This window comes from Saitoella complicata (assembly GCF_001661265.1).
Source record: "Saitoella complicata NRRL Y-17804 unplaced genomic scaffold SAICOscaffold_3, whole genome shotgun sequence".
Taxonomy (NCBI): domain Eukaryota; kingdom Fungi; phylum Ascomycota; class Saitoellomycetes; order Saitoellales; family Saitoellaceae; genus Saitoella; species Saitoella complicata.
This window is the reverse complement of record NW_017566994.1, coordinates 557,604-585,268: the sequence shown is the minus strand read 5'-3', so window position 1 is coordinate 585,268 and position 27,665 is coordinate 557,604. Positions and strand designations below refer to the sequence as shown.

General features: G+C 52.0%; 17 protein-coding genes across 17 annotated transcripts; 8 read left to right on the top strand and 9 right to left on the bottom strand.

Annotated features, from left to right (window-relative positions):
- Positions 1-10: 10 nt before the first annotated feature.
- On the top strand, positions 11-1,286 carry SAICODRAFT_88809 (NAD(P)-binding protein; the record flags this gene model as incomplete). Its single annotated transcript, XM_019171588.1, has 1 exon — positions 11-1,286. Exon 1 carries the CDS (start codon positions 231-233, stop codon positions 1,284-1,286), a length of 1,056 nt encoding a protein of 351 aa, XP_019026608.1. The 5' UTR covers positions 11-230.
- Positions 1,287-1,317: 31 nt separating this feature from the next.
- Positions 1,318-1,742, bottom strand: SAICODRAFT_186096 (uncharacterized protein). The gene is made up of 2 exons (XM_019165981.1): positions 1,524-1,742; positions 1,318-1,471 (listed from the first exon to the last, which is right to left on the bottom strand). The coding sequence occupies exons 1-2, from the start codon at positions 1,645-1,647 to the stop codon at positions 1,350-1,352; spliced, it is 246 nt and encodes an 81-aa protein (XP_019026607.1). The 5' UTR covers positions 1,648-1,742; the 3' UTR covers positions 1,318-1,349.
- Positions 1,743-2,160: 418 nt separating this feature from the next.
- SAICODRAFT_17238 (6-phosphogluconolactonase) lies at positions 2,161-3,315 on the top strand. Its single transcript, XM_019165772.1, has 2 exons — positions 2,161-2,515; positions 2,580-3,315. Exons 1-2 carry the CDS (start codon positions 2,319-2,321, stop codon positions 3,184-3,186), a joined length of 804 nt encoding a protein of 267 aa, XP_019026606.1. The 5' UTR covers positions 2,161-2,318; the 3' UTR covers positions 3,187-3,315.
- Positions 3,316-3,511: 196 nt separating this feature from the next.
- On the top strand, positions 3,512-5,164 carry SAICODRAFT_64101 (cation efflux protein). The gene is made up of 2 exons (XM_019170046.1): positions 3,512-4,901; positions 4,935-5,164. The coding sequence occupies exons 1-2, from the start codon at positions 3,745-3,747 to the stop codon at positions 5,068-5,070; spliced, it is 1,293 nt and encodes a 430-aa protein (XP_019026605.1). The 5' UTR covers positions 3,512-3,744; the 3' UTR covers positions 5,071-5,164.
- Positions 5,151-7,222, bottom strand: SAICODRAFT_69469 (cytochrome P450). The gene is made up of 6 exons (XM_019170476.1): positions 6,719-7,222; positions 6,329-6,668; positions 5,992-6,278; positions 5,753-5,942; positions 5,671-5,701; positions 5,151-5,644 (listed from the first exon to the last, which is right to left on the bottom strand). The coding sequence occupies exons 1-6, from the start codon at positions 6,986-6,988 to the stop codon at positions 5,224-5,226; spliced, it is 1,539 nt and encodes a 512-aa protein (XP_019026604.1). The 5' UTR covers positions 6,989-7,222; the 3' UTR covers positions 5,151-5,223.
- Positions 7,223-7,335: 113 nt separating this feature from the next.
- Positions 7,336-8,126, top strand: SAICODRAFT_69468 (uncharacterized protein). The gene is made up of 3 exons (XM_019170475.1): positions 7,336-7,453; positions 7,513-7,791; positions 7,843-8,126. Exons 1-3 carry the CDS (start codon positions 7,366-7,368, stop codon positions 7,965-7,967), a joined length of 492 nt encoding a protein of 163 aa, XP_019026603.1. The 5' UTR covers positions 7,336-7,365; the 3' UTR covers positions 7,968-8,126.
- A 523-nt stretch (positions 8,127-8,649) lies between these two features.
- Positions 8,650-10,414, top strand: SAICODRAFT_17234 (WD40 repeat-like protein). Its single transcript, XM_019165771.1, has 2 exons — positions 8,650-9,073; positions 9,125-10,414. The coding sequence occupies exons 1-2, from the start codon at positions 8,718-8,720 to the stop codon at positions 10,206-10,208; spliced, it is 1,440 nt and encodes a 479-aa protein (XP_019026602.1). The 5' UTR covers positions 8,650-8,717; the 3' UTR covers positions 10,209-10,414.
- Positions 10,415-11,441: 1,027 nt separating this feature from the next.
- Positions 11,442-12,632, bottom strand: SAICODRAFT_33490 (NUP-domain-containing protein; the record flags this gene model as incomplete). Its single annotated transcript, XM_019168295.1, has 1 exon — positions 11,442-12,632. One exon carries the CDS (start codon positions 12,630-12,632, stop codon positions 11,442-11,444), a length of 1,191 nt encoding a protein of 396 aa, XP_019026601.1.
- Positions 12,633-13,179: 547 nt separating this feature from the next.
- SAICODRAFT_5425 (L-kynurenine/alpha-aminoadipate aminotransferase) lies at positions 13,180-14,758 on the bottom strand (the record flags this gene model as incomplete). Its single annotated transcript, XM_019169276.1, has 2 exons — positions 13,180-14,521; positions 14,574-14,758. The coding sequence occupies 2 exons, from the start codon at positions 14,756-14,758 to the stop codon at positions 13,180-13,182; spliced, it is 1,527 nt and encodes a 508-aa protein (XP_019026600.1).
- Positions 14,759-15,390: 632 nt separating this feature from the next.
- Positions 15,391-17,011, bottom strand: SAICODRAFT_64097 (Pkinase-domain-containing protein; the record flags this gene model as incomplete). The annotated part of the gene is made up of 2 exons (XM_019170045.1): positions 15,391-15,422; positions 15,829-17,011. 2 exons carry the CDS (start codon positions 17,009-17,011, stop codon positions 15,391-15,393), a joined length of 1,215 nt encoding a protein of 404 aa, XP_019026599.1.
- Positions 17,012-17,336: 325 nt separating this feature from the next.
- SAICODRAFT_76526 (Sec1-like protein) lies at positions 17,337-19,495 on the bottom strand. The gene is made up of 3 exons (XM_019171026.1): positions 19,353-19,495; positions 19,087-19,285; positions 17,337-19,036 (listed from the first exon to the last, which is right to left on the bottom strand). The coding sequence occupies exons 1-3, from the start codon at positions 19,401-19,403 to the stop codon at positions 17,388-17,390; spliced, it is 1,899 nt and encodes a 632-aa protein (XP_019026598.1). The 5' UTR covers positions 19,404-19,495; the 3' UTR covers positions 17,337-17,387.
- Positions 19,496-19,683: 188 nt separating this feature from the next.
- Positions 19,684-21,277, top strand: SAICODRAFT_52978 (mitochondrial and cytoplasmic histidine-tRNA ligase Hrs1; the record flags this gene model as incomplete). The annotated part of the gene is made up of 2 exons (XM_019169188.1): positions 19,684-19,782; positions 19,841-21,277. 2 exons carry the CDS (start codon positions 19,684-19,686, stop codon positions 21,275-21,277), a joined length of 1,536 nt encoding a protein of 511 aa, XP_019026597.1.
- Positions 21,278-21,342: 65 nt separating this feature from the next.
- On the bottom strand, positions 21,343-22,200 carry SAICODRAFT_52911 (ubiquinone biosynthesis protein COQ4, mitochondrial; the record flags this gene model as incomplete). Its single annotated transcript, XM_019169180.1, has 1 exon — positions 21,343-22,200. One exon carries the CDS (start codon positions 22,198-22,200, stop codon positions 21,343-21,345), a length of 858 nt encoding a protein of 285 aa, XP_019026596.1.
- On the bottom strand, positions 22,197-23,817 carry SAICODRAFT_64094 (ubiquinone biosynthesis monooxygenase; the record flags this gene model as incomplete). The annotated part of the gene is made up of 4 exons (XM_019170044.1): positions 23,659-23,817; positions 23,464-23,607; positions 22,294-23,411; positions 22,197-22,220 (listed from the first exon to the last, which is right to left on the bottom strand). Exons 1-4 carry the CDS (start codon positions 23,801-23,803, stop codon positions 22,197-22,199), a joined length of 1,431 nt encoding a protein of 476 aa, XP_019026595.1. The 5' UTR covers positions 23,804-23,817.
- An 87-nt stretch (positions 23,818-23,904) lies between these two features.
- SAICODRAFT_29057 (DUF602-domain-containing protein) lies at positions 23,905-24,900 on the top strand. The gene is made up of 2 exons (XM_019167303.1): positions 23,905-23,947; positions 24,003-24,900. The coding sequence occupies exons 1-2, from the start codon at positions 23,935-23,937 to the stop codon at positions 24,797-24,799; spliced, it is 810 nt and encodes a 269-aa protein (XP_019026594.1). The 5' UTR covers positions 23,905-23,934; the 3' UTR covers positions 24,800-24,900.
- Positions 24,901-24,998: 98 nt separating this feature from the next.
- On the bottom strand, positions 24,999-25,788 carry SAICODRAFT_76510 (UBC-like protein). Its single transcript, XM_019171024.1, has 3 exons — positions 25,641-25,788; positions 25,435-25,578; positions 24,999-25,383 (listed from the first exon to the last, which is right to left on the bottom strand). Exons 1-3 carry the CDS (start codon positions 25,739-25,741, stop codon positions 25,185-25,187), a joined length of 444 nt encoding a protein of 147 aa, XP_019026593.1. The 5' UTR covers positions 25,742-25,788; the 3' UTR covers positions 24,999-25,184.
- Positions 25,789-25,899: 111 nt separating this feature from the next.
- SAICODRAFT_5417 (uncharacterized protein) lies at positions 25,900-27,409 on the top strand (the record flags this gene model as incomplete). The annotated part of the gene is made up of 6 exons (XM_019169268.1): positions 25,900-25,968; positions 26,020-26,180; positions 26,240-26,320; positions 26,371-26,717; positions 26,769-27,153; positions 27,211-27,409. The coding sequence occupies 6 exons, from the start codon at positions 25,900-25,902 to the stop codon at positions 27,407-27,409; spliced, it is 1,242 nt and encodes a 413-aa protein (XP_019026592.1).
- Between the last annotated feature and the right edge of the window lie 256 nt (positions 27,410-27,665).

Below are 27,665 nucleotides of genomic sequence, written 5' to 3'. Positions count from 1 at the left end.
GCTCGCTGACGGATCTTCCAGCGCGCGGTTCCTCTCTGCTTCGGCGACGGATCGCGCTATCCCAACTCCAGTAGAACCCAATACGCAAGCATCTTGTATGACAAATCACACTCGCACTAACTGCGGGGGATACCTTCGAGAAAAACCTTATGTCAGACGGAATAAAAGGCCGCTGATCCACACCTCTTCCTTCCCCATTCACCTTCCTCATCCACAAAACCAAAATAGCAATGTCCGTTCCGCAGACGCAACGCGAATACCGTCTCCCTGCTGGTGCTGCCAAGGGCTCCTTTGACGCTTTGACCCTGCAGAAGGATGTCGCCGTCCCTAAGGCCGAGAAGGGACAGGTCCTTGTCAAAATCCACGCCGTCTCGCTCAACTACCGTGATCTCATGATCGTCAAGGGCATCTACCCCCTGCCTCTCAAGGAGAACCCTGTCCCCTGCTCCGACGGTGCCGGAGAGGTCGTCGCCGTCGGCGAGGGCGTCTCAGACTTCAAGGTTGGCGACAAAGTCTGTGGTATCTTCAACCAGGAACACCAGGATGGCACCATCACCATGAAGGGTATCGGATCCGGTTTGGGTGGTGGTTTGGATGGGTGTTTGACCGAGTACCGCGCCTTCGCTGAATACGGCCTCGTCAAGTTCCCTGAGCACTTGTCCTACGAGCAAGCCGCTACCCTCCCCTGCGCCATGGTCACCGCCTGGAACGCACTCTACGGCGCCGTACCCCTCCTCCCCGGACAGACTGTCGTCGTGCAGGGAACGGGTGGTGTCTCCATCTGTGCACTCCAGCTCGCCAAGGCTGCTGGTGCCCGCGTCATCGCTACCTCCTCCTCTGACGACAAGTTGAAGATCGCGAAGGATTTGGGTGCGCAGGATCTGATCAACTACAAGAACACTCCTGAGTGGCAGGAGGAGGTTCTCAAGCTCACTAACGGCGAGGGAGCCCACCACATCGTCGAGGTCGGCGGTGCGGGAACCCTCACCAAGTCCCTCCAGTGTGTCGTTCTCGGCGGACACATCCACGCTATCGGTTTCGTCGCCGGCGCCGGTTCCCCTAATGACCCTCCCGTGTCCATGCTCGCGTTGATGCGTCTCGCCAACTTGCACGGTATCTTGGTTGGATCTAAGAGGATGTTTGAGGATATGAACAAGCATATTGCGCAGAGCAACATTGTTCCTATTGTTGATAAGGTGTTTAAGTTTGAGGAGGCGAAGGAGGCCTTTGAGTATCTTGAGAGTCAGAAGCATGTTGGAAAGGTTGTTGTTAAGGTTTCTGCTTGATTTGTGGGAAGCGGAGCTGTGTAGGATATACTGAGGATACGATACAACGAGTTATTTATACAATCATTCATTTTCAGAGGCGACTGGGTCGCTATGAGCAGAATTGAGCGAAACCCCCCCCCACGAACAAGTTCGCACAGGGTAGCGCCGGAACCATTTAAACGGAGCCTTGGTAGAGAAACTGTCTACGATAGAGATGTCAGAGGCTGCAGGGCCAAAAAAAACCGTCTTGCCGACTTCCGTGGTCTCTGGTTAGGCAGCTGCGGATGAACTGCTTTGCGAACCTGAGCATGCCAAGTCCCCATCCAAGAGCAACAAATATGAGCCCTGTCACATGCCATACCAAGAACGTTAACTCCATGCCTAAAAAAACCCTCCCCTATTATCTTCCTCGCGTTGAGCAAAATATTATCCCGGGTGAAGTGACATAACAGCCAATCAGCTCCTCTTGACGATCCTGATGAGCAACTATCAGACGAGGGCTCAGCGCAGCAACCAACATGCAGACATGCGAGAAAGCTTCGAGTTCGCAGGGACGTTCACGTGTCAGATCAACCGGCGCGTGCACCTCGTTCCGAATTGTGGGAAATTAAGGAATGAGGAAAGTTCAAATGCGTTGGGGATGGATTACTGTCAGCATTGGGCTTGATCGGGCTGAAGGATGGGCAACGGCTACCCGCCGTGAAGCCCAGTCCACCTTAGATATCGGATAGATTTTATGAGTCCATTTCTTGTCAAGGAAATTCATATTTGCATGTGACACCTGGGTAAGGGTTGTGACGGACGCGACGGAAGTACCTTTACCTGCTGCTGCTTTGCTTGCGGCGGTGCCTACTTGGCCGGGGCCGCGCCCAGCTGCTCGTGAACGCAGACAGAAAACGTCACTGTGATCCAGCGCATACGCACAAATCCAAAAGACCCTGTAACAGGCAAAACCCACAAGTGACTCGATATCGTTGAAGAGCTCACGGATCAAACTTCTACAGTAACTTTTCGGTTCAGTAAATCGACAGATCAAAGATTATACGCGACATGGCTACTCTCTACTCTTTCAAGAACAAGAACGAGCTTTCGGTGTCGCTTGCGGAGTATGTGAAGAAGGTCTCGGCTGAGGCCATTGCGCGTCATGGAAAGTGTATGGTTGCGATTTCTGGTGGAAGTTTGCCCAAGATGCTTGCGCAGGAGTTGATTACTGAGGAGGGCAAGGCCGCTGTTGAGTGGTCCAAATGGTACGTGCGCTTCCGTCCCGCGTGGGTGGACCCATGATTTCTGGATACTAACGAGTTGATTTAGGGAGGTTTTCTTCGCTGACGAGCGTGCTGTTCCTCTTGACCACGAGGACTCCAACTACCGCCTCAACATGGAGGAGCTCTTCTCCAAGCTTCCCATGGACCCCTCCCAGGTCCACCCCATCGACGCCTCCCTCATTTCCGGCGAGGACGGCTCTGAAACCGACACTACTGAGCTCGCGGACGCTTACGAGAAGGTCCTCGTCAAGTGCTTTGCTCCCGGAGATGCCGTGAGACACCCCACATTCGACTTGGTCCTCCTCGGCATGGGCCCTGACGGTCACTGCTGCTCTCTTTTCCCTGGCCACGAGCTGCTGCGGGAATCTGTCGCCTGGGTTGTCGGTATCGACGACTCGCCCAAGCCCCCATCCAAGCGTATCACCCTTACCTTGCCCATCGTCGGCCACGCCAACAAGATCGCTTTCGTTGCCGCTGGTGAGGGTAAGAGGGATATGTTGAGGAGAATTATTGAGAACCCCGAGGAGGGTTTGCCGTGTACGTTGGTGAACATTACTGGTGGTGAGAAGGTCTCTTGGTTCGTGGATGATGAGGCGAGTCAGGACATCACCCACTACCCTATCCGAAAGGAGTTGAACTTGGCGAACATCTAAGCGAGTTACGGAAGATCTGGAGGCGACTCGATAGCTTAGCGAAGGATTTGAGAGTGGGTTGATTAGCCAAAGTTAAGGTGGATGGAGCTACGATTATGGATATGACATCTTATAGAGCTGAAGTCGCAGGAGAAGGAGGAGCAAAGAAGGCCAAGTATCAATAAAATCCTATTCAATTGGCAAAGCATCAGTCTGCGTATACATACGGGAGCTCCAGATCTCCCCGGAAAAATGGTACATACTTGAAGCTTACGCGTTGCTAGCCCCGGTGGCAGCCGCGCTGGTCAAGTGGGCCCTGGCGGAGAGTGGAGCGGGCGTGAATACTGTAGGTAAATTATCTGGCCATCAACTTGTTTTGCAAAGTCAACCATCAAGGTGCTGTCTATCCTGCCAGCTGGATCTTCGGTCGACTGCTGTAACTGGACAAGTCTGAGCTCATAGACATCATTGACCGCCTGAACGTGGGCTTCTAGACGTTCTGCTCCTTCTGCTCGCGCCACCGTCGTCGACGTCGTTTCTATAACACCGAGATCAGAGCAACAACATCCAGTCACCATCATGGGACTGTCCCGTTCATCAAGAATCATCACCCTCTTGGTGATTGATACTGCTTTCTTTTTCCTTGAGATCATAGTTGGATATGCAGTGCATTCACTTGCGCTCGTTGCCGACTCTTTCCATATGCTTAACGATGTTATGAGCTTGCTCGTCGCATTGTATGCTGTCAAGCTTGCGTCCAGCACTGAATCATCACCAAAGTATACCTATGGCTGGCAGCGTGCAGAGATTTTGGGTGCATTGGTCAATGGAGTGTTCTTGTTGGCTTTGTGTTTGTCTATCTTCATGGAAGCTGTCCAGCGATTCTTCGAGCCTCAAGTCATTACCAACCCTCTGTTGATTCTGGTTGTCGGAAGTGCTGGATTGGCAAGCAACATCGTTGGTTTGTTCTTGTTCCACGACCACGGTCACGGACATGGAGGACATTCGCATGGACACTCGCAGGGTCACGACTCTTCATCCGACAACGGTGATATTGAATCCGTTCTTCCGGAAACTGTCGTCGCCAGGCACTCGCAGAACCGCGCTCACCAGAAAGGACACCAGCACCGTCTCTCCTTTTCCAGTGCTGATGACATTTACGTTCACCCTGCGCAGAACCGCCGTCATATTCACGATGTTGCTGATGAGCGTACCGCTTTGCTCAATGACCACTCTGAACATAACCACGCTAAGCCTAAGGACAACGGTAAGGGCCACGGTCACTCGCACGGTAACCTCAACATGCAGGGTGTGTTCTTGCACGTCCTCGGTGATGCTCTTGGAAACGTTGGTGTCATCGCTACCGCTCTCTTTATCTGGAAAACCGACTTTACCTGGAAATACTACGCCGATCCGGTCATCTCTTTGGTTATCACTTGCATCATCTTCTCTTCCGCATTGCCCCTTTGCAAGAGTGCAAGTCTGATTTTGTTGCAGGGTGTGCCGGCAGGTATCGACGCTGAGGACGTCAAGGAGGATATTCAGAACATCAAGGGTGTGGTTTCTGTTCACGAGTTGCACATCTGGCAGTTGTCTGACGTTAAGCTCATTGCATCCGTACACGTCCTTGTTTCCCTTCCTAATGACACCTTGTCATCAGACTACATGGACCTCGCTGCCGCCATCCGCCAGTGCTTGCACTCTTACGGAGTCCACTCTTGCACCGTGCAGCCTGAGTTTCTGGGCGATGGCAACGACGGTCTCCACAGTATCCAAGAGGTGACCGAGGAGGCTGATAGGGCGAGCTGTTTGCTTGCCTGCGACGAGGATGAGTGTGCGGAGAACATGTGCTGCGAACCGGCGAACGCTTCGTCGCCGTCCAATGGACACGGACACGCGCATTAAGTAATGTTAGAGTCTGTGAGACGAGATTGGATGGGGATTACGGGCCAGGATATGGCTGTACAAATGCAGTAAGAACAAAGATACTCAGCATTGGTAATTGGTATAGCGACCGTTAATACAGGATATTCCTCTCCTATCTATCGTACCAAAGCACTAATTTGACTCCACCTCCAGATTCTTGGAGTTCCATTCGCGTTCAATGACCTCTACGACCCTAGGATTGCGAGGTTTGATGTCGATTTCATAGTCAACGCCATCGATCAATTGGACACGACAAACATCTTCCACACGGGCTCTCTGCTTTGTCCCAGCTATAAACAGCTCACCGAAGTTGAATCCCCACAGAAGCCGCGAAACTTGTATGTACGTGCCATTCTCGGCAACGTGTATCCCAGGGCAAATCCTCCTGCCAAAGCCGAAAGCAAAGTGATCGCGTTTCCTCGTGTCCGTGAGTGCCGCAGATGCCGCAGCACCGAGGTTATGGTCGAGGAAGCGTTCAGGAGAGAAAGACTCGGGTTCCGGGTAGTGCTCGGGATTGTGGTGCATGATGTGAGTGACACGATGACCAGTGTGCCTTTGGGGATGAAGTAACCGTTGTACACGTCGTCTTTCATCGCGGCATGAGGAACGGCTGTGGAAGCGATTAGTTTTTGGGACAGTGTGAAATGTTGCTGCCACTCACCGAAAGGTGCGAAAGTGTAGTATCTGTGAACCTCCTTGATGAATGCTCTGACGTAAGGCAGGTTAGGCTCATCCTCCCAGGTTGGCAAGCGATTGGGGCCAATAACAGCGTCAAGTTCTTCTTGAGCTTTCTTGACCTTATCCGGGAACGTTCCGGCCATGACCTCGAACAAGCGTACATAGGAGGAAGACTGATGAAACCAGTGAGTATATGCTCTCCAGACCGTTCGGGCGACATACCGTGTCAGAAGCAGCGAAGATCAAGTCTTGAATAGCTCCACTTGCGATACGCTCATCTGTCCAGAACTCCGGGTCTTTCTTCTGCACGTCGACTAGGTACTCTGAACAAGTGGGAAACGCCATCGTGCCATTCTTGATCCTCTCCTGAGCTTCATGCCATAGAGGAAGGTAGAGCGACATTATCTGCCTAAACCCAGCGTTTGCTCCGCGCCTCCACGGCGAGATGATGTCAGGTAAGGCGTCGAGGAATGGAAAGAAATCCACGAGGTAACGGCCAGGAATGAAGGCTGTTTAGAATTATTAGCTTTGGTGCGTTGATGATCGTATGGGATGTCACCATCGATGAGAATCTGATCAACCAGGTGAATTGCCTCTGCAATGGGCGTGTGAAGCGAAGGCATCCTCAACCCCAAAAGGATCGAGGTGATGCTGGACATGGTGAACAGTTTCGACCATTCAACGAACTTTTCAGGTTCATGCAGCATGTTGGCTGAATAACGAACACTCTCGTAATCTTGATGAGGACGGAACCGATCAGCCTGGTGAGTGCCCAGGACGCCATGGAAAAGCTTTCGAGTGGTCTTCCATTCTTTGCCATATGGCAATATAGCTATGCCATGGGGATCCAGGTGCTTCAAAACCTTCATATCGGGTCTTGATGAGTAGATCGCTCCTCGCTGTGTAACGGTTAGCTGTTTGTTCTTGCTGACACGGGAGATATACGAACCTTGACGAATAAATCCTGCGCAATACGTTCGTCGAAGACCAGCAACATATTGGTGCTAGGTCCCGCCTTGAGATAAACCATGTCGCCATACTTCGCCCTAAGTTCTTTGTGCATTTGGCGTTCACGGCCCACGTTCTTCCTCAGATACAAAGCATTACCGATGAAGGGTAGTCCTGGCGGTCCCGGTGGTAGCGGCTGTTGCTTCTTGGATGACTGCTTCATATACAGATATGCGATGATAGCGAGGAATGATACCACGAAGAACAACATTGCTTTCAGTTGTTTGAGTTCACAAGCTTGGGTACAAACTTCTTGTCGGAGGAAAGACGTTGCATCTTATATGGCCAAGAAGAGCTCGAGAGTCACATTCGCGGAGGAAGTCGAGGACGACGGAGACGGAGTCCGATCTGCTAAGTCATTAAGAGTGTTACATCTCCGGAGGAAACGAACGACGATCGCAAGTCATCCGACGGAGGTTACAGTCCGGTTCGACTTCGACTTGATACAACTCCGCGGCCGAGGTTACATCGGGTTCGGGCCCTTGCAAGTGCGCGGGGCTCATGCAAACCTTAACCCCTTAGGTGACGACATCCATAAGTACCAACTGCTAATTTCCTTGAAGAGTCACTGGGCTTAAGATCATACCAATGAATGGTACCACCACTCTTGATGCGGCAAAGTATCGGGGTGCTTGTGTCGAGGACTTGGATCTTCCTCCGGCCCTCTCTATCGGACGTGAGATTCACGCCATATCCAGTATTGACCGGCGGACCGTGCTGACAATGCGATCCTAGCCTCTGCTACTGTCGCTGAGGCCTACACTCTCGCCTCCGAACGCGAGTATAGTCAGCTTACAGTGACGTCTGCCAAGAATCGCCGTCTGGTGGGGTATATCGACATGCGACACATCATGCCAGCTCTTGAAGCAGGCAAAGATGACGAGAAGATCAGAGATCATATGGTCCGTTTCAAGAAGCGTGAAGAATCAGAATTGGAGTATCAAGTCATAACGCTGGAGACACCCCTGGAGCAATTGGAAGCGTTCTTGTTACGAGGGCATGAGTTTGCGATTGGTGCGTTTGTACCTTGTGCGTCAAAAGACCTGTGACTAACGCAACCACCAGTAACCGATTCATCTCGTCGATTCGTTCTTGCGATTGCTACGAAACAGGACCTGGAGGAGAGATTCCTCAAACGGCGGCCGTCGTTTCCGGGGGTTGACCTGGAGCGGCCGAGCTTGTCAGGATGAGGTTGGAAGAGGAGCACTGGGCGTGGGTTCGCTGCGAAGCCTCTGGCAGTTATTAGTTTTGTCTTGATGTAAGAGTGTGAAGGTCTTTGTACGATTACTGGTATGCAATGGAAAGGGAGTAGAGGACTGTTCAAGGCTGCAATTGAGGTCGAACACCATATTGGCAAACTCTCGACATATTTGATTTGTGATATAACCAGCTCATATCCCAGTTTCCAATTGAAACGTCCTTGTCTGATAGGGCAAATCTTATTCCGCCTCACCCGTACAAACCTCTCTGACCCTAAAATCCCCAGATATCCAAGCACACAATCGGCAACGCTGGCTTGAGGGTATGGAACATGGGATCCTGGACTACACGAACCACACAGATTTGCAAGCTTGATTCCCATTTGTGGTGGTGATGATTCTTGCACGTATGCATATGGGAGTGGATGTACGAGAAGGTCAAGCGCGAGAAGAATACTTAAGAATGCGGACGGCGCTAGCAGCTGGGAGACTTCTTAGTTATTGCAGCGGCGATTGATCCAGAAATGCTCTGATAGTATAGTCACGAATACAGCTTTAAATATCCCCGAAGCCCTTGAATCGATATGAAATAGGGTTTGGTCCTGCAGCGGGTGAATCACTCACGTACAACCTTGCATTGCGAGGCAAAACCCGCACGGACCAGCCAGAGAAACGCAGACGCCGTTGAGCGCTTCGTTCTCAAACGATTGGAAACTTTTTACCGTCAGTAGTCGATCAAGTATGGCTTTGCCAATGCGTGTGTCGTTCTCTGTGCCTGATGCGGACGTCAGTCTGGTGGAGATCGATGGCAGTCCGTACGACGAGGATGTCGAGATGGACCTCGTTCCGGACTTGACCGTTCTTCGTGCAACCGAAGCGACCCTTCACCTTGTCGAGCATAACGTTGACTTCGAGTACGTCGGACCTGACGGCGTTATGGAGGATTCGGGCTTCGAATTTGGAGGAGAAGGCGGGATGTGGGGATTGCAGAAGGTCAAGGCAGTTGACGCGGATATCTTGAGAGCCAGAGATGTGGATTATCAAGGGATCTGGTGGGCTGATGCCCTCATCTCGCGAGAGTCCCTGCGAAAGACAAGGTTTGCAAACTCTTGCGTCTAACGCGACGTGGCCTGACAAGAGTCGAATAGACTTATGACACATCAGAACTACACCAACTGCCCGCCACCAGATCCTCTGCTAGATCCTCCAGATATTCCACCAGGATACTCCGAACGCAATATCTTTGCACATCGGTCTACGACAACCACTCGTGTCCCGACCATTGCACACTTTCAGTTGCGCCATCTTCTCTCTCCAGCAACGTCGACCGCTGTGTACCATGCAAAAGGAACGCAGATTATGAGATATAATCCGCATAACCCGGCTGCTGCTTGTCAGGTTGTGATAGACCTGCTGTCAGGGGAAAGTACGCGTATTGGTACACGACCGACGACATTGGCTGCTGACGCCGCCGTTGTTGCGACCGCGGGCTTCTACGGAGAATACGCATACACCCTAGAAAATAATTATGATGAGGATGCGGATCAGAAGGACTTCACCGGCTTCCTGACTGGCAGCGCTCATGGTATTGGAAATCATGTCCACATCAGCAGGTCACGGTCGTCTGAATCACCAGTTCTTGTGTACACTTCGAACGATAGTTCCATTCGAACAATCGATACAGCACAAAACGTGTGTCTTTCTGGTCATTCAACACCATGGGCGCCAAACACATCAAGTACATCTCCTGACGCCCGTTTACGGCTTGTGGGCGGTGATTCGTGCGATGCAGTGATTATTGATGCAGAGAGTGGCGGAATTATTGCTAATCTGAAGGCACATACGGATTGGATTTTTACGAGTGCGTGGTCGCCGAGCTGGTATCTTGCTACGGGTAGTCAGGATACCACGGCTAGGCTATGGGATGCACGAAATTTCAGTGCGCCTGTAGCAACATTGCCGGCACAGTGTGGTAGTGTCCGGACCCTCGATTTTGGTGGTGCGAACGGAACTTTGTTGGCTGTTGCTGAGTCCGCTGACTTCGTCACCCTGTGGGATACTTCGAAAGAAAGAATGCAGGTCATTGACTTCTTCGGAGAAGTTGCTGGAATCGGATTTGTTGAGAGTCAGGGAAGTGAAAGGCTATGGATTGGCGTCAGTGATGAGAGAGTTGGTGGATTAATGGAATATGAAGCTGATTTGGATAGGGATCTGGCAGATTTGGTTATTTGATTCATGGCAAAGCGGTCATTTGGGGGACTTGCAGGCACAAGCCATGTGATGAAATATGGACTGGATATTGGGTGGATAACGGCGTTCATGTGGGATTTTTACCTGGCGTGCTTTACCATGGAGGATTACTTTAGATCACAGCAGAGCGTTGGTCCAGACGTCGACTGAAGCTTGACTGGCCATGTTAGCTGCTGGCGAATAGAGCGACTATTCTCGTCATAGAAACGTCATCTGTTAAATTTTCTGACTAATCAGTCTCTGACAATTCTCTGGCAGTCTTCCGTGATGCGCGACCGCCAACATCCACCCCTGATCTCCTCAGGTGCTTTGTGTGCCTCAGCTGAGGCCGGCCGCGACCCGCACCCCAGATCTCAACTTAACGCACAGACCTTGATCCGCGGTTTCGGAATGTTCAAGCCTCCAAGATGATGGTTTCGTAGATGCAACGAATTGATAGACGTCGGTCTTTGTTCTAGCTCCTTTTCCCCATGGGCCGTGCGTCCTGGGAAGTTAAATATCCCACGAGGTCCGCACGCGTCAGAGATAACCAACAGCCATTCTGCCCCGAATCGAAGCCGACCCTAGTCACTCTTTTACAGCTATATATCGACCATTGATACTTGTATTTTCAGCGTCTTACACAGTTCATAAAACCCAAGGCTATAACACAAACAAACATGCAGAACATCATCAACGTCTTCATCTTCGTGGTGGCAATGATCTCGACAGTATCTGGGGTTGCTGTCCCACAAGGACGTGATCTTAACAACTCCTCTGCATGCGTTACCAATGTAACTACCTTCTGGTTGGACATCACGGGGCAAACTCGCAAGTATTTCCTTCAGTCCTTTTCCAAACACCCAGCATCGTACTAACTATTGGTTGATAGCAACTTCATCTGCACATGTCGTATTGACAACTGTGCATCCCACAGATACGAGCTACACCACTGTGTACGAGACTGTCACACCGGCTGCGCCGGTCTCGAGCTCTCTCACGCGCAGCACGCGGACGATGACCACAACTGTTTGGAAAACAATCACAGTGGATGCTCCATCTGCTTCGGTTTCTCTATGAACCCTTTAGTTAATTATGTAATAGTCACAGTAATAAAGGCAATTCCCGTGCTCTGGTCTTTCATTCTCTCCACTCTACCAGGGATAAATAGTCAATATCGTACAATCGAAACTGCCGAAAAGGGCGCAGCGCCTATCCTTCCATGTCCATCGCGTTCTAAGGTCCAGGTCCAAAGTCCGGGATACCGCCAAGGGTTCCGAAAATGTCTCCAATGTAGTTACCAGGTTTGATGCCCGGAGCGTAGGTGTCATCCCAGTACATCAACATGTCCTTCACAATCATTCCTCCAGCAATCAGAATGTTGTCAATTGCAGGCGTAAAGCCACCTTGAGAGGCAAAGAGGAGATTTGTGAAAGCAGCCTCGCCCTTCGGGGGACGGTCAAAGTCGGAAACGGTACGCATAACAATGATGCGAGAGAAGTCCATGAGGCCGGTGGCTGCAGCACGGACCATGGCTTCGAGGGTAGCATTGTCTTCTTGGGCAGTAGAGCAGTACACTGCGCTTCCGTTGGAGATCAGAGAGGTGTAGTTCCCGAAAGACTCCGCAAGGAGCTCGCCAGACCAGTAGGCATCACTGGTCACAACATCGCATCCAACAACGGCAGGGGGCTGGTTCGCGGGTGCGTAATCATAGAGAGCACGATACTTCTGTGTCGTCGCAGTGTCGGCCAATGTGGTGAGGTTGGCGAGATACATGGCACGCTGACGAAGGTTGTCGTCCAACTCGAAGACTTCGCTTCCGTAAATGTGTCCTGGGTACTGATCAGGAGCGTCGGCGCCGAGAGGGATGTAGCCAGTGGAGTAGTTACTAGGGAGTTCCCTGGTGACGAATTCGTACTCAAGAGCGACTTGCACCGCAAACTTAGCGAAGGTGACGGAGCCGGTAGTGGCAATGTGAGGGTTGGCACCGGCGATACCTGCGATGAGGAAGAACGTCGAGGTGAGGTTGAAGTAAGGACTGTGCAAAAGCGCTGTAGTGGATGAAGCAGCGTTGATCTCGCTTTCACCAGTAGTGTACTGGCAGATTTCACCGGCAGCATCGCAGTGAACATTGGGAAAGAGAGGCGAAAGACCAGGGACGGTGATGTTTTGAGCGTACAGACCGAAGGGCTCAATCCATGGCTCCATTTCAGGCTCGAACATGGAGACAATGAACACCTTGGGAGAGATCACGCCGTCTGGTGCATCCCAAGTTGAGCGCTTGTGAAGAACAAGGCCATTGCGCTTCTCGTGAGCCGTCCGTCTCCTCAAGCCCAAGGCATCCTGACGAGAGACACGAGCCGAAGTAGCAGTACCGGCAAGTGCCGAGATGATGGAAGCGATCGAAAGGATGTGTTTGACAAGCATGATCACTAATGGACAACCGGATTGCGCACGTATATGGGAGAATGGAGCGACTTGAGAGGAACTCTCATGACGACTTTATAGCGTGCCCTGGGCGACCGTTCGCAACCTCAATCATGATCATTTTTCAGAGTTAGCCGACGAATTCGAAGCGGATACTCTAAAGTGATCGACATGGTGTAGTGCAGCCATGTGCTCGGCTATGAAGCCGTTGTATACAGGTCATCCTTTTAAGATCTCTGCTCCCATGGTGATTCTGACAGACCGTAACCGACTTTCATAAGAATGCTGTATCTTGACCAGAGAGGTTGGTTGACCAGAGCTTGCGTCGTCGTTCAAGCAAACAGCTGTTGTTCTTACGGTGCAGTTCCTCGCTGTTTGGGACCCAGACGTTTTTCAGCCACACCGCCGGCGCCGCGATCTATAGATGTCGGGAGCACCTCGGCTTGTTCTAAGATGTTTTCAAGACCGCAATCGCATCGCTTCATAAATATCCTAAATTTTCATCACGTCTAGCTATATCTTACCAGTCCCTATCCACCGTCCCATTTTAAGCAGCAATACCATACTCCTCCTTGATAGCAGCTCCGAACCTCTTCAAAGCCTCCACAACCAACTCAGACGCAACACAAGCAAAAGTGATACGGTAGAACAACTTGCCCTTGCTGTACTTGGCATCCTCATCAACAATGAACCATGATCCAGGGACGACAAGGACGTTCTTGTCGATAGCCTTCTGGAAGACACGGTCCTCGATGACGGGCAAACCCTCTGAAATCTGAGGGTGCTTGGAGGGGTCAACCTCGATCCAGATGAACATACCGGCGGCGGGGTTGACCCAGGAGCAGATACCTTCTGGGAGGTACTCCTCCATGGCCTTGAGACAGATGTCACGACGAGCGGTGTACTCGGCGCGGAGGTTGATCAACCAGTCGAGGTAACCAGAGTGGCCCCAGGTCTGAGAAAGGAGCTGGTACAGAATGGCCTGAGAGAAACCAGAGGCGGACTGGATAGAGACCTCGTTATGACGGAGGGCACGCTCCATGAGCTGAGCAGGACCGGTGAGCCATCCGCAACGGGATCCGGGTGCAATGACCTTGGAGAAGGAGTCAAGACGGATGACACGGCCGTCAGTGTCGAGGGAAAGGTAAGAGGGGATGAGGTCAGCGATGAACTCCTCGTGGGAGCCAGGCAGTGGTGCAGGGGGGGCATCACGAACGTATGGCTGCATCTGGAGGAAGTAGTAGGGCTCATCTTCGAGAATGATGACGTCGTGCTTCTGGCAGACGGCGTAGACAGCCTTGCGGCGCTCAGCAGAGCCAGTGGATCCGGTGGGGTTCTGACCGGTGGGGATGAGGTACATGACGTGGGGCTTGCGACCACCGCGGGCGGCCTCGTCCCAGTTGGAGAGGAGCTCGTCCAAAGCCTCAGCAATGACACCCTCACCATCAATCTTGACGCCAAGTGGCTTGATACCCATGGGGCTGGCAGTCTCGACAGCAGAAGGGAAAGTATACTCCTCCATCAACAAGAAGTCGCCGCGGTTCATCAACATGCGGTAACAAGTGGCCAAAGCGGAGGTGTTTCCGGCAGTCATGACACACTTCCAATCGGCGTAGGGGGGGTGGTGGATCATCTCGGTATGCTGAGTCAAGAATTCAAGGAGCTCGGGGCTACCAGAGCCAGATCCATATTGCAGCGCACGGGCAAGGTCGTAGGCGCCAGCGCTCTTGTCGTACTTGGGAACAGACATGGTAGTACCGGAGGTCAGGGTCTCCTCTTCGGAGAATTTGCCGACGGTAGCGACCTTGGCGGAGATGGATTCGAAGGGGAAGTAGGCGGGTGTGGGCAAACCTCCACCGAGGGAGATGAGACCGGGGTTAGACAAGTACCTGTCCGCTTGTTAGTCGCCGCGCCAACACGTATGGAGTAGAGAAAACAAACTTGAAAGAACTCTTCAAGGGAGAGGCCTTGCGGGTCTTGGACTCGGTAGACAAGTGGGAAGTCCAGTCCTTTGCCTTGGGTTTCTCCAAAGGTTTCTGGTCTCCGTTCGGGAGGAGCTTGGGAGTGGCGGTACCGCCAGACGCAGCGGTCAGAACGGAGTCGTGGAAGGTCTTGACGTTGGACATTTGGTATAAGTTTGTGTATTCGTGGTTTCCTTCGAGATTGTCGATGATACGAACTTAGGAGCCGCCGGGAGCGCGACACTAGCGTCAGGGAACTTGTAAGCTCTCTCGGCTCAGTCAAGCCGTCTGAGATGAACCTCATGAGATGAGTCAGTCATTTGGAAATAAGCGTCGCGTTCTTTTCTGCAATCGCCATTGATCTCTAGCATTCGGACCAAATCGTATTCGTCGCAGTCGCAGTCGACGACATATGTCGACTTCCCCGGTTCGGATCCGCCCTGTAGCGTAGATCCCAAAGTCTCGGCCTAATTCGGTAGATCAACTCCTCGAATATCAAAAAAGCACAAATGGTACTTTACTTTGATCTTCACCTTCACCATGAATCCTGCTAACCGAACCTATCACGTAGGAACACCCTGCTTTCACTCTCGCCGCTGTTCTTCCCGCTGGAGGCGCCATGGCCTTCATGAAGACCCGCTCCGCGCCATCCCTCATCGCTGGTGCCGCCCTCGGTGCCGCTTACGGATACGCCGGGACTCTCATGAAGAAGAATGCTGACGGCGGTGCTGAGATCGCGGCTGCTGCCTCTGCGGTTCTCACCGGTGCTGGCGTCGTTAGAAGCGCGAAGACTGCCTTCAAGAAGCCTGTTCCTCTTGGTTTGGCTGGTCTCGGTTTGATTTCGTTGGCGTACTATGGAAACAAGGTCAGGCAGTTCCATTTCGGCGTGTAAAAATGTTGTGGTTTGGTCTTTTGCATGGAGGAGGTAGTAGCATCGAAGGAGTTTGGACTGTCTTGTGAAAAGACAATCAACATACAGTACGTCTACAAAACACCGGTATAGGGAAGATGGGATATTCCAATGTGAACGACGCTATAGCTAGTGTAGTATCGTATGCCTCATTCCTTCATGATTGCTTCACCTTGGCCTCAAGAATATGACGCCTTCCTCCACAACGTTCACCTAGCTTACATTTCCCCCCGATCGTTCTACCTGCTTCGCCCATTGGGGGTTCTCGCACTCTCCGGACTCAAATGAACAGATCCTCCAGGACTCCTCGTTCCCGCTAACACACCCGATCTCGCCCTCTCCTCCTGCTCGTCCTTAGCATCCCTTAACTTGGCCTTCACAACCTCAGCAAACACACTACCCCTCTCGCTCTTTGGCCTTCCCGCAGGAGGTCGACCATATCTTTCTGGACTCGTTTCGCGACTGACGGCGGCACTACTACGACCGGATCGTCCTCCAGAACGGTCTTCTTCTGAGTCGGACATATCGGCGGCGGCGAGTGCCTTGATCTTGTTTTGCAAGCGGATGGCTTCGATTGCGCGTTTGAACTTGCGGCGGGCGGAAAGACCGGCTCTGACGGATGGCAACAGATCGGTCTGGTCGTTGGCCGTCTCGCCGGTCAACCAGCGGTGCTTGAGTGCCTCGGCAGCGGAAGGACGTTGGGAGGGGGTTGGGTTGAGGAGGGATTTGATAAAGTCTTTGGCGTCGGAGGAGACGTCTTTCCAGTATCGGTCGTGGAAGACGATGTTTGCGGCGATTGTCTCTTTGATTAACTCATCTCGATCCTCGGTTCTGAAAGGCGAGTAACCGCACAATAGCGTGTACGTGATTACACCCAAACTCCACAAATCACATGGGTAGCTGTGACCCTTTCGAGACAAGATCTCAGGTGCGGCGTAACCAAAGGAACCAGCCATGGAGGTGAGAACCTGGTTGTGCGACTCGTCGAGGAGCTTGGCGATACCAAAGTCGGCAAGGACAAGTGGTGAGTAGGGATCCTCCGTGAGGTAAAGCAAGTTTTCTGGTTTTAGATCGCGGTGCACGATGTGCTGGCTGTGAAGATATGCGACTGCTTCCAGAATCTCCCGAACAACTTGCACGGCATCCGACTCCGTAAATCTGCCCTGTTCGCAGATTCTGTCGAAAAGTTCACCACCGCGAGCTAACTGCGTGATAATATAGAACTTGGTATGACTCTCAAACCAATCCCGAAACTCCACGATATTAGGATGATGCAGACTCTTTAACAACTCCATCTCGTCAAAAACCATATCCTCATGTCCCTTGACATTCTTCTTCGGGATAATTTTCACCGCCACTTGATCTTTGTGCTTGATATCGTACGCTTCACGAACCAAGCCATAGGTTCCAGCGCCGAGTGTTCGACCGAATTTGTAGTTCTTCTTGCGTTCGTAACCAGCAGGTTGGTTGAGTGCGATTTTGTTAAACAGGTTGGCAATAGCGGCCATCGGAGTACTGAAGGTATATGAGGTTTCTGGTGGCTCTCTGAGAAGTTGTGTGCTTGGAGGTGGACTGATGTACCGAATGACGTTGTCAAGACTGGCGGATAGGCGACTGGTGTCTACTGAGTCGCGGCTCGATCTGATGAGGCTCCGCTTGCAATGGACGATACTGAGACCGGTTTGCACGGAAGACTGAGGGTCCGGTATTTGTACGACCCGTGGACTCCCTCGGGCCGGCGACGTTCACCTTGGCACAGACAGCCGCGGCTAAGCCACGAATACGAAAACGTTCATGTCACCGTGCGTTAACTACAACGTTAATTGGAAGATTCGGAGGTGGATTATCACGGGTATGCTACAAATTATGTATCTAATACCTCTCTCAAGCCTGCTTGATGTCAGGTATCGCACTCATTGCCGCGTCCACGACCTTCTCTCCGTTGAGTATGCCGGTAGTCGCTACCACAATCTGTTTCTTTCCCTTTTCCTGCTGTGCCAACAATCTCAAGGCACTGATTTCGGTGTACGTAACTCCGCCGACGAAGAAAACCACTGTAATCTTCTCCTGCCCGCTGTTTGGGCGACGGACTCGAACAACGTCGTCCTCGTCACGTTGGGTTTCATCAACCGCAGGTCCTTTAACGTACTTCAATATGTCTTCAAAATCCTTCCAACCGCTTCCCTTGGACTGGGTATTAGGGGGAAGTAATGCGCGCTTCTGAATTACGGTTTGTACAAGGCGAACCGAGAGCGGCGCGTAGCCACTGTAGACGTACGCGACGTCCTGAGGATCATGTTCGTTCACTTCATCGACGATAAGCTTCAAGCCTTTACGCAGCTGATTGTATGAGTACTTTTGGCTTGGAGTACCGCTGGTGAGGGCTGCGGTCCCGCTGATCTTGGGAACAAGCAGTCCAAGCCTGTGCAAGCCTGCAAAGGTGAGGATGTGCTCGTGACCATATGTTTGCAAAACTTCACGCTTGAGATGCTCCAGGTCTTTCGGCTTGATACCGCCGTTCATGACTGATGCAAGCGAAAGGAGTCGAATGATATCGGCAATTGGCACGGACCGCGCAATGAGCTCTTCCATGACCGGCATGAGCGTAGATGGATCAACGCCCGCCACGAGGTTCTGCTGCACCTCAAGAGTCTTGTTAAAAGCCTCCGTCCCAGTCTTGGCCATGATCTCCTCAGCAATAGCAGTGTGCAGCCTTAGGCTCTGATGCTCCGCTTGCAGCCCTCCCAACTTGCCTACGAAGCCTTTCAACTGCGTCACTGTTTTCGCTTGGTGTCGCTCGTCGTAATTCTCGTTCAGTCTCTTGGCGACCCTGTTAAGGAGACCGCCTACTACGGAGAAGTTGGTATCCCGCAGTTGGCCGTAGAGCTTATCGGTAGAATTCAGTAGTGTCTTCTTCTTTTGCGTTGCAGACGCAGCGCTATCCGAGATTGGAGCACCCGAGGAACTGGACTTCCCTGTCGTTTGTGTCGGCGCCACAATGGAAGGCGGAAGCTCAACGTAGCCATTCTTGATACCGTACGACTCATCAATCAACCCCTCATATGTTAACTGCGTCATCAAAGGGGTTGCCATATCCACTCCTCTATCAATAATGATTAGACTGTCCAAAACGGTGCTGGAGCTCATTGCGCCAGGGTTGAGGGGATCGTCCACTGCGACCTCCTTCCTCATCCTCAGCAGCAGATCCGTCAATTGTCGTGCCTTATCTCCTTTCCCCAATACCCGTGGGAACAGCCCGTAACTCTCCTGCAACTTCATCAATGCCTGAGCGGAATAGAATATCGAGCTGTAATCATGATGAAGATAGATGTCCTCAAACGCTGAGTCCAGTTCGAGGGAAAGCACATCTGGCTCAAGAGTAACGAAGAGAAGAGGAAACTCGGAGATGGTGACGTCTCCAAAGACGCCCTCGTCCTCAAGAATCTTCTGACAGATCATTGTTCGCCTCGGGGTGAACAGGAGAGTGTAGTCATACGAATTGCTTGTGTCCTTCGCATGCTCTTTGATATGACCTGTGCGTCATCGTCAGCATACACCCCGAGAACTGGCACGGACTACACACCGACGATATTCCGTACGTTCTTAACAGTACTCCGGCATAGGTACACAATTGATGCACTCTTGTTCGGCAACACAATGGGCCCTTCTTCCAACCAGAATATCTTCTCCACGCCATGATCTTGTAGGACGGAGAACTTGACGATGAGGCCAATTGGGCCACTCAGGCTGCGATCAAGCACTAAATACTTCTTCCCTCTCACCTAATCGCATAAACGGTCAGTTCAACGCGTATACGATGGTAGCTGCATGTGCAGGTTCGTGGCTCACCGAGTCGAGCGCATCAAGCAGAGCGCTTCTCGTCGCAGCACTCGTATCCATTCCAGCTGGGTTGAAGTGTATGCCCGTGTCGATTCCCAATCACACAGGCAAAGTTATCCTCGGTCGTCTTCTTCGAGGATCCGCAGTATCGTTCAGGGCGCCACAGCTTAATCCGACGTCAGCTTCGGTCGCGGTCGTACTTCGTCGTTTTTCGGCATCAGCTTGCAGCGACACCACGAGCAATAAAATGTCAGCACCCAGTGAGGAGGTCAAGGCCCAGATCACCGCTTTGAAGAATGAGATCGGAGCGCTGAAGAAGGATCCGTCTGCTGCGGACAGGATGAAGGAGTTGCAGGCGCAGTTGAAAGAGCTCAACCTGTCCTTAGCCGGTGCTGGTAATGGAAAGAAGGAAACCAAGTTCACCTTGAAGGTGCCAAAGGTGAGCTTTATACCTCTATGTTATGGTTAAGCGGTACTAATGTTCGCGATCCGTACAGGGAACTAAGGATTACTTCGGTACCGACATGGCCATTCGCGAGAAGATCTTCAACACCATCACCGGGGTCTTCAAGCGCCACGGTGCTGTCACCCTCGACACTCCCGTTTTCGAGCTCAAGGAGATCCTGTCTGGCAAATATGGAGAGGACTCCAAGCTCATCTACGACCTCCAGGATCAGGGTGGTGAGCTCTGTTCATTGCGTTATGACTTGACCGTGCCCTTTGCACGATGGCTCGCCATGAACAACACCGTCACCAACATCAAGCGTTACCACATTGCCAAGGTCTACCGTCGTGACCAACCCGCTATGAACAAGGGACGTATGAGGGAATTCTACCAGTGTGATTTCGATATTGCTGGTCAGTTCGACCCCATGGTCCCAGATGCTGAGGTCTTGAGGATCTTGGTGGAGGTCTTGACTGCCCTTGACATTGGCAAGTTCACCATCAAGCTCAACCACCGTAAGATTCTCGATGGTATGTTCGAGACCTGTGGTGTTCCTGCCGAGAAGATCCGCACCATCTCTTCCGCTGTCGACAAGCTCGACAAGATGCCTTGGGAGGATGTTAAGAAGGAGATGGTCCAGGAGAAGGGCCTTGACGAGGCTGTTGCTGACCGTATCGGAGAATACGTCCAGCTCAAGGGTGGTCGCGATCTGCTCGAGAGGCTCCAGGCCGATGAGAAGCTTCAGGCTAACAAGTCCGGTGCTGCCGGTACCGCTGACATGGCTCTCCTTATGGACTACCTGGAGGCTTTCGATATCCTTGACAACGTCTCCTTCGATCTCTCCCTTGCTCGTGGTCTTGACTATTACACTGGTGTCATCTACGAAGCTGTCACTGAGGCTTCCGCTCCTCCAGCGGCTAAGCAGGGCGTCAAGAAGCCTGCGCCTAAGAAGGCCCAGCCCACGGATCCTGATGCCGATCGCTCCGATGATGACACTGTCGGTGTAGGATCTGTCGCTGCCGGTGGTCGTTACGACGAGCTCGTCGGCATGTTCTCCAACAGCAAGAAGGGAGGTATCCCCTGTGTCGGTGTCTCCATCGGTGTCGAGCGTGTCTTCTCTATCATCAAGCAGCGGACGGAGGCTGCCAGCGTCCGAAGCAACGAGGTCGACGTTTACGTCATGGCTTTCGGTGGAGGCAAGGACTGGGATGGTTTCGTGAAGGAGCGTATGAGGGTGTGCAAGGAGTTGTGGGATGCTGGCATCAAGGCCGAGTTTTTGTACAAGGCTAAACCTAAGCCAAGACCCCAGTTCGAGGCTGCGGAGAAGAGCGGTGTGCCATTGGCAATTATTTTGGGCCAGGAGGAATACAACAATGGTCAAGTCAGGCTGAAGGAGTTGGGTTTGAAGGAGGAGTCTGACGAGGGTGCACTGATACAGCGTGGAGACCTGGTTGCTGAAGTCAAAAAGTTGCTCGAGAAGTCTGCTTGAGTGTAGGTTGGAAGTACATAATCGTTTAGATTGCATCATCGCCAAAAAAAAAAGAAGGCATACATCTACATCGATACGTTCGAGCCTGAAGCCTTGAGCTTTGCCATTTCGTCCCGCGCACCTTGCTTCATCTCCTGACGGGCCCTCTTGTATGCCTCTCTCAAACTCGGTGGTTTCGTGATGTTCAATCGCCGTCTCAGGTCATCCACGTCTGTCTCCAATTCATTCTCCCAGTAGATGTCTATTAAGGATTTGCCGTTCATTCCGTTCTTCAACGCCCATGGGATATAAGTCTGCACCAGCCTTTTCCGATCACTTTTCTTTACCTTCAGAGGACCGAAGGTAGCCAGTGCACTGAGGGCTGCGACTGGCAACCCCATATTTGCCCACTCGAACCATTTCAGGGCTAGTTCTCCGTCGACGGTAATCGGCAGGCCAGTAACCGCATGATAGAAGTCATGCGACTCTCTGTATCGCTGCATGACATAAGCCAACTCTTCATCATCGATATACTTCACCGCCGCTCTCGTATCAGGCGAAACACCCTCAGCATCGAGCCACGCAGCATACTCCCTCCCAACCGAGTTACTTGGTAACTGCCTCAGATCTTCGAGTTTGAGTGTCGTAGATGTGATACGCGGTCTCTCGCGGAGGATCTGACGCCCAGACTCCGATTGAAGCATGATGTCTCGTAGTTTCTTGATGAAGTATGGTGATGCTGTGGTTTCACCGAGTACGGCAACCATGTCTCCTCGGTATGGGTTTTTGAGGGACACGGCAGCGGAGCCAATGGTGAGTGCGATTTTTTCGAAAACACCCGTTGGGATGTGTCCAGGGTAAAGCGGCTCACCCGCACTGAGAACCCTTTTCGACGTCGAAAACTGTCTCCGTCCAACCGTCGGACCCGATGCTGGGCGACTCATCTTCGCTCTAAGCCGCAGACCTGCTCCAATGATGCTTCCGGCCATGCCCTTCAAACCCTCACCCACAGCCTTCCCCAGATCTTCACCAGCAGCCCTCTTCATGAACAATGTCTTCAATCCATCCAACTCATTCACAACCTCCAGACCCCAGCTACGTGCCGTCACGAGTGGTCCCGATGACACGGAGTACAACTTGTGAAGCTTATCGATAGCGCCGAGGGTTACGTGATTCTCGAAGTACCGCTCGTGCGCATATGGCTCTAACGCGTGAATAGACCCAACGTCCTGGCCGTGGGTAACAGCACTCTCCAACGACTTGAACAAACTTTGCACGTCGGCGAGTCCCTGGTTCAAGCCTTGACCAGCAAGAGGGTGTGTAGTGTGTGCTGCATCACCCACGAGCGCAATCCGCTCATCGCAGTACGAATCCGCATGTCTCATTTTCAGCGGGAAACTTGCCCGGCTACCTTCTTGAATCTCCACAACGCGTGGCGGCAGGAACTCCCTCTTGTCTGCCTTCACGACACTCTCCCTCCACTCGCATTGCTCCTTCACTTCGCCTTCCTTCGCTCCAGCTTCATACAGATATCGCAGATCCACGTCGCTCAATCTGAACCCGGCGTTCACCAATGCTGCAAAGTCCGCGTGGGACATCGCCTTTAGTTTAGCTGCGAGTGCGGGAGTAGTCGTCCATACCAAGGTAGCGTAACCGTTTGGTAGGGGAAGCATCGCGATAGGTCCAGTGGGAAGGAATCTTTGCCACGCAACTACGGGACGGCCCGTTTCGATTTTGAGAGTCGCCACTACACCATGACGGTCATAATCCCATCCTCGAGACTCAATCTTCGTGAAGGACCGTACTGGCGAGTTTGCTCCGTCTGCGCCGATGAGGAGTCTTGCAGTGAGTTTCCTACCGTTACTGAGCTCGAGCTGTGGCCATGTCGAAAAATCGAGATCACCTGTCTCCTCTCCGTGACCGATCTTGACGACCTTCGTCTTGTCGATGATGTCAACCCCACCGAGCTCGTCGATTCTGTTCAACAGTGCGTGCTGGATGTTCAGGGTTTCGACGATGGTGGCGATGGATGGGTATTGTTGGGAAAGGGCTCCGGTCTTGAACTCGATTCTTGCGCCTGTTAAGCCGTCCCAGACTTGCATGTCGTCGAAGGGTTGGGTGCGTTCTTGCTTGATATGATCCCACGCGCCGATCTCTGTCCGACCATATCAGTTAGATGCTAACAAGCCAGTCGCGTATATGCGCACCTTTCAGCAGCTTGACTGATGCTGGCGTTAAAGATACGACCCGATTCGAGTACGATTCTTTCGTTGGCCCCCAGGTCTTCGATGATCCAAGATCCATGCCTTCCACCAACGCAATCCGCAGTCGTGATGTGACGGGCGACGATTCTGTTGCATCCATTAGCTAAGCATTCATAACCGCTGGTTTTCGGATCTCACTCAAGGCAGCACCCAAACCCAAACCCGCGACACCACCTCCGACGATAACGACATCGTACATGTCATCTCGAGGAACAGGCGTGCTCAGCAGCCTCCGTAATCTCGGTACGTTCACTTTCACTGTTGAGGTGATCCGGCGGTACATTGTAACTGGCTTTGCTCTGGTGTCGAGTTCAAGTACGGAATCCCGGGGAGACGCTGAGCCGCGTGCCTCGCATCATATTGCCGCTCAGATACGCACCGCTCAACGAGAGCAAAACACCAAACATCTCGACAATGGGTAACGACGGTATGTGCCATTCCCTTTCATCTCTCCGTGGAATGAATGCTAACAGCCATCACAGGTGGATCAATCCCCAAACGCTCCGAGCTCGTCTCCGCGAACAAGAAACCCTCCGCCCGTGACGAAGCAGACCGTGCACAAGCCCAACAAGAAGCATTCTGGAAGTCCTGCACACTATCCAAAAAGACGCTCGAGGATCCAATAGTATCGTGTGCCTTTGGACGACTGTACAACAAGGACGCGATACTGCAGTACCTGATCTCACCAGAAACGTATGGGGACGCGGATGAGTTGGTACCGCATATCAGCAGTCTCAAAGACGTCGTCGAGTTGGAATTCACGAAAGCGAAGAATGAAGAGGGAAAGGAGGCTTGGATTTGTCCGGTGACCAGGAAGGAGGTCAAAGGTGCGGGAGGCAAGTTCGTCTACCTGAGTGTATGCGGACACGTCTTCTCAGATCAGGCAATCTCGAATATTGAGGAGAAGGTGTGTTTGGAGTGTGCGGCGGCATATGATTCGAAGATGGATGTCATCGTGATCAACCCAGTCAAGGAGGCGGATATCGGGGCGGCGAAGGAGCGGATGAAGACCCTGGCTGAGAAAGGCATCACACACTCCGGCAAAGCTGCCAAGAAATCCAAGAAGCGGAAAGCAGCGGCGGTAGCAGAGCCGGCCCCGGCACCATCTGCAGATGTCCCGGAGTTTGCTACGAAGATTGCGGCGAAGTTGAAGGAGGACGGACATCTGAATAAGAAATCGATGAGTGCGGCAGTGAAGAGTTTATATAGGGATAAGAATGACAAAGATGAGGGGTCGAATTGGATTTCGAAGGGGACGTTTAATCGGAGTGTTGCGTGAGGGCATGCTGTTTTCTCACGGGGCATGCGGGTTGCAAGCTCTGTCTCGTAGGGCCCAGTGCTCGTGCGCGGCGAAAGGCGTGGCCATCCGATCTACTATTGATACTTTTGTCTTCTTGTTTGTGGAGTTCGGCGTTTTTGATTATCTCATTTTACACGTTATAAACCACTCGCGGCTCTGTTTTCACAATATTGAGGAGAGGCGGCGGCCGTTTGTTCATCCAGGCGCTCTGCGGCGAAATCCTATCTTAATCCTATACCTGTCTTCGTATATCATGCCGCGTAATCGCCTTTCAGACTGCGCAAACCTGCACACCATGCTGTCAGACGCTTTCTCCATGACCGAACGTTCAGCTTTCCAACAAATCCCCCAACATCCATCCGCCCTATACTGTATCATCATGAAACATAAACCTCGTCCCCTTCGGACTCAACCCAGCTCTCCGAACATAACTGTCATTATCTGGCGGTCTCTCCAACTTCTTGCAACTCGCCAGCATACTTTGCAAGCTGATACATATCGCTGAGATAGTCAATACTGGACTATATGCTTGGTAGAGGATGTCGAGGCAGATGTGTCCGTTGCTAAAATCGTGTTAGGGCGTTTAGGTAGATTTGGGGATGGAAGAGACTAACCTATAGATGTGCGGATGTACGGGGACTGGAGCCGCAAACGTAATTTCGGGTGCTTCGATCGGGTATGATGACGGGAATTTTGCGATGACTTCGAAGACTTGACCCCCGTAGATTCCATCTGGATCTGTCGCTATGTTTACGTGCCTGTGTTCGAGGAGAATCAGTAACCATCCCCGAGGAAGGCCAAGAACGTAACAAAAGCGCACCATGTCTTGAGATCGTCTGCCTTTTTCAGTGAGATTCCTGCGGGAGGGTTCTCTGCCAAGTTCTTGAGTTCTTTCTGGATTCTTCGTTGAGCGAGTGCCATTGCAATTGTAAGGATCGTCAGTCTTTGGCGGTGTAAATGTTCAGTGCTGCGTATGACACTGCTGCCAGGTCCCACCGTGGGGTCGGTAGTTGCTGCCGCCGTCGACGGACTGAACGAGCACTACACCACTTCTCAAAGAGCGCATACACCCCCAACCAATGTCTGCTCTGACTTCCATTCTGAGCAATCCCGGTCCGTTTGCTCCGGATTTTGAGCCTGGAGACGCCGTCAGTTCAATGGCAGACGAGTCGTGTAGCCACTGCTGACATCGGGTGCAGGTTCAAGACTTTCTCTCGACATGCAAGATTCTCGTCATCGGTGCTGGAGGTTTGGGCTGCGAGATTCTGAAAGATCTGGCGTTGTCTGGGTTTAAGGATATTCATGTCATTGATATGGATACAATCGATGTCTCCAACTTGAATAGGCAGTTCTTGTTCAGGTGTGTGAGCTCACTTGTGTCATATGCGAACAACTCACTGATGCTAAGGCTACGCACAGACCCAGTGATATTGGAAAGAGCAAGGCTCTCTGTGCAGCAGAGTTTGTGATGAAGCGTGTCAAGGGCGTCAAGGTGACTCCGTATGTGTTGCTTTGCTTGGACGATGTGGCAGTCACTGATCAGTGTACAGCTTTCACGGCAAGATCCAGGACAAACCTGAAGAGTATTATCGCGAATTCAACATCGTGATCGCCGGCCTCGATTCAATCGAAGCCCGACGTTGGCTGAATGCAACTCTCATTAACCTCGTGGACGACAGCCCTGAATCACTCAAACCCATGATCGACGGCGGTACGGAAGGTTTCAAGGGACAAAGCAGGGTCATCTTACCGACTATCTCGAGTTGCTATGAATGCAGTTTGGATATGCTTGGGAAGGCTACGACGTACCCTATCTGCACTATCGCAAATACGCCAAGATTACCCGAGCATTGTATTGAGTGGGCGAGTGTGCTGGAGTGGCCCAGAGTATTTACAGGTACGCAATACGGAATAGACCTGTCCGGATGAATGTTGATGCTATTTACAGACAAGAAAATGGACGCCGATAACCCCGAACACATCACCTGGCTTTTCCAGACCGCCGACGCGCGTGCCAAAGAGTTCAGCATCTCCGGCGTGACACAATCCCTTACACTGGGTGTCGTCAAAAACATCATCCCCGCCATCGCATCCACCAACGCCATCATTGCCGCCTCCTGTTGTAATGAAGCGCTGAAAATCGCAACGGCCTGCAACCCATACTTGAACAACTACATGATGTACACTGGAGACCAGGGAGTTTATACATACACTTTCGAACATATGAAGAAAGATGAATGCCCGGTTTGTGGTAATCTGGCACAGGACTATGAGATCGATCCGGAAATCACGCTCGAGGAATTTATTGAGAAATTGAAGGAGAGACCGGAGACGTATGTCCCTCTGTCATCCCAACATATCTATGCACGTCACTAATGGGAGGAACGCAGGCAAATGAAGAGCCCCTCACTCCGTACCGGATCCAAATCACTCTATCTTCGTGGTCCACCACAGCTCGAACAAGCTACACGACCAAATCTGCAGAAGAAGGTAGGTGAATTGGTGGAGGAGGGTGAAGAGATTAGTATTACGGATACGAGTATGCCGTTTAGTTTACGGTTGGTTGCTAGATATCCGAAGAAGAATTAGGGAGACGGGAACGATTCTTGAAGCCGGTAAAGCCTTGATGCACACTCCTAGACCAGCTCACATTCTTCTCACTGCTCGTATAAGCTGCTCCATAGAAAGAGTATACACAAGCGGTGACCCGTGGGTACACTAGAGTTAGAGCTGGGGGTACAGGAGCAGGGTGGCCATCTAGGTCCAATCCCGCGGCCGGTGTCGGTGGAGCGCAACTGGAAGATGAAAGAAGGCGACATTTTGGGTAATGAGCGTGTATATTAAG

What these genes read in the sequence shown, in the direction of transcription:
- SAICODRAFT_186096 (XM_019165981.1), bottom strand. Translation starts at nt 1,647, where the DNA reads ATGGAGTTAACGTTCTTGGTATGGCATGTGACAGGGCTCATATTTGTT. An exon ending in CCTAACCAGAGACCACGGAA is followed by an intron (nt 1,472 to 1,523) that starts GTCGGCAAGACG and finishes TCTCTATCGTAG; the next exon opens with ACAGTTTCTCTACCAAGGCT.
- SAICODRAFT_17238 (XM_019165772.1), top strand. Translation starts at nt 2,319, where the DNA reads ATGGCTACTCTCTACTCTTTCAAGAACAAGAACGAGCTTTCGGTGTCG. An exon ending in GCTGTTGAGTGGTCCAAATG is followed by an intron (nt 2,516 to 2,579) that starts GTACGTGCGCTT and finishes GAGTTGATTTAG; the next exon opens with GGAGGTTTTCTTCGCTGACG.
- SAICODRAFT_64101 (XM_019170046.1), top strand. Translation starts at nt 3,745, where the DNA reads ATGGGACTGTCCCGTTCATCAAGAATCATCACCCTCTTGGTGATTGAT. An exon ending in TCTTGCACCGTGCAGCCTGA is followed by an intron (nt 4,902 to 4,934) that starts GTTTCTGGGCGA and finishes CGGTCTCCACAG; the next exon opens with TATCCAAGAGGTGACCGAGG.
- SAICODRAFT_69469 (XM_019170476.1), bottom strand. Translation starts at nt 6,988, where the DNA reads ATGTTGTTCTTCGTGGTATCATTCCTCGCTATCATCGCATATCTGTAT. An exon ending in TGATCAGATTCTCATCGATG is followed by an intron (nt 6,279 to 6,328) that starts GTGACATCCCAT and finishes AATTCTAAACAG; the next exon opens with CCTTCATTCCTGGCCGTTAC. An exon ending in CTACACTTTCGCACCTTTCG is followed by an intron (nt 5,702 to 5,752) that starts GTGAGTGGCAGC and finishes TCGCTTCCACAG; the next exon opens with CCGTTCCTCATGCCGCGATG.
- SAICODRAFT_69468 (XM_019170475.1), top strand. Translation starts at nt 7,366, where the DNA reads ATGAATGGTACCACCACTCTTGATGCGGCAAAGTATCGGGGTGCTTGT. An exon ending in TCCGGCCCTCTCTATCGGAC is followed by an intron (nt 7,454 to 7,512) that starts GTGAGATTCACG and finishes ATGCGATCCTAG; the next exon opens with CCTCTGCTACTGTCGCTGAG. An exon ending in AGGGCATGAGTTTGCGATTG is followed by an intron (nt 7,792 to 7,842) that starts GTGCGTTTGTAC and finishes CGCAACCACCAG; the next exon opens with TAACCGATTCATCTCGTCGA.
- SAICODRAFT_17234 (XM_019165771.1), top strand. Translation starts at nt 8,718, where the DNA reads ATGGCTTTGCCAATGCGTGTGTCGTTCTCTGTGCCTGATGCGGACGTC. An exon ending in GAGTCCCTGCGAAAGACAAG is followed by an intron (nt 9,074 to 9,124) that starts GTTTGCAAACTC and finishes AGAGTCGAATAG; the next exon opens with ACTTATGACACATCAGAACT.
- SAICODRAFT_76526 (XM_019171026.1), bottom strand. Translation starts at nt 19,403, where the DNA reads ATGGATACGAGTGCTGCGACGAGAAGCGCTCTGCTTGATGCGCTCGAC. An exon ending in TGCTTGATGCGCTCGACTCG is followed by an intron (nt 19,286 to 19,352) that starts GTGAGCCACGAA and finishes TTATGCGATTAG; the next exon opens with GTGAGAGGGAAGAAGTATTT. An exon ending in GAACGTACGGAATATCGTCG is followed by an intron (nt 19,037 to 19,086) that starts GTGTGTAGTCCG and finishes GATGACGCACAG; the next exon opens with GTCATATCAAAGAGCATGCG.
- SAICODRAFT_76510 (XM_019171024.1), bottom strand. Translation starts at nt 25,741, where the DNA reads ATGGCACTCGCTCAACGAAGAATCCAGAAAGAACTCAAGAACTTGGCA. An exon ending in GCAGACGATCTCAAGACATG is followed by an intron (nt 25,579 to 25,640) that starts GTGCGCTTTTGT and finishes CCTCGAACACAG; the next exon opens with GCACGTAAACATAGCGACAG. An exon ending in GTACATCCGCACATCTATAG is followed by an intron (nt 25,384 to 25,434) that starts GTTAGTCTCTTC and finishes ACACGATTTTAG; the next exon opens with CAACGGACACATCTGCCTCG.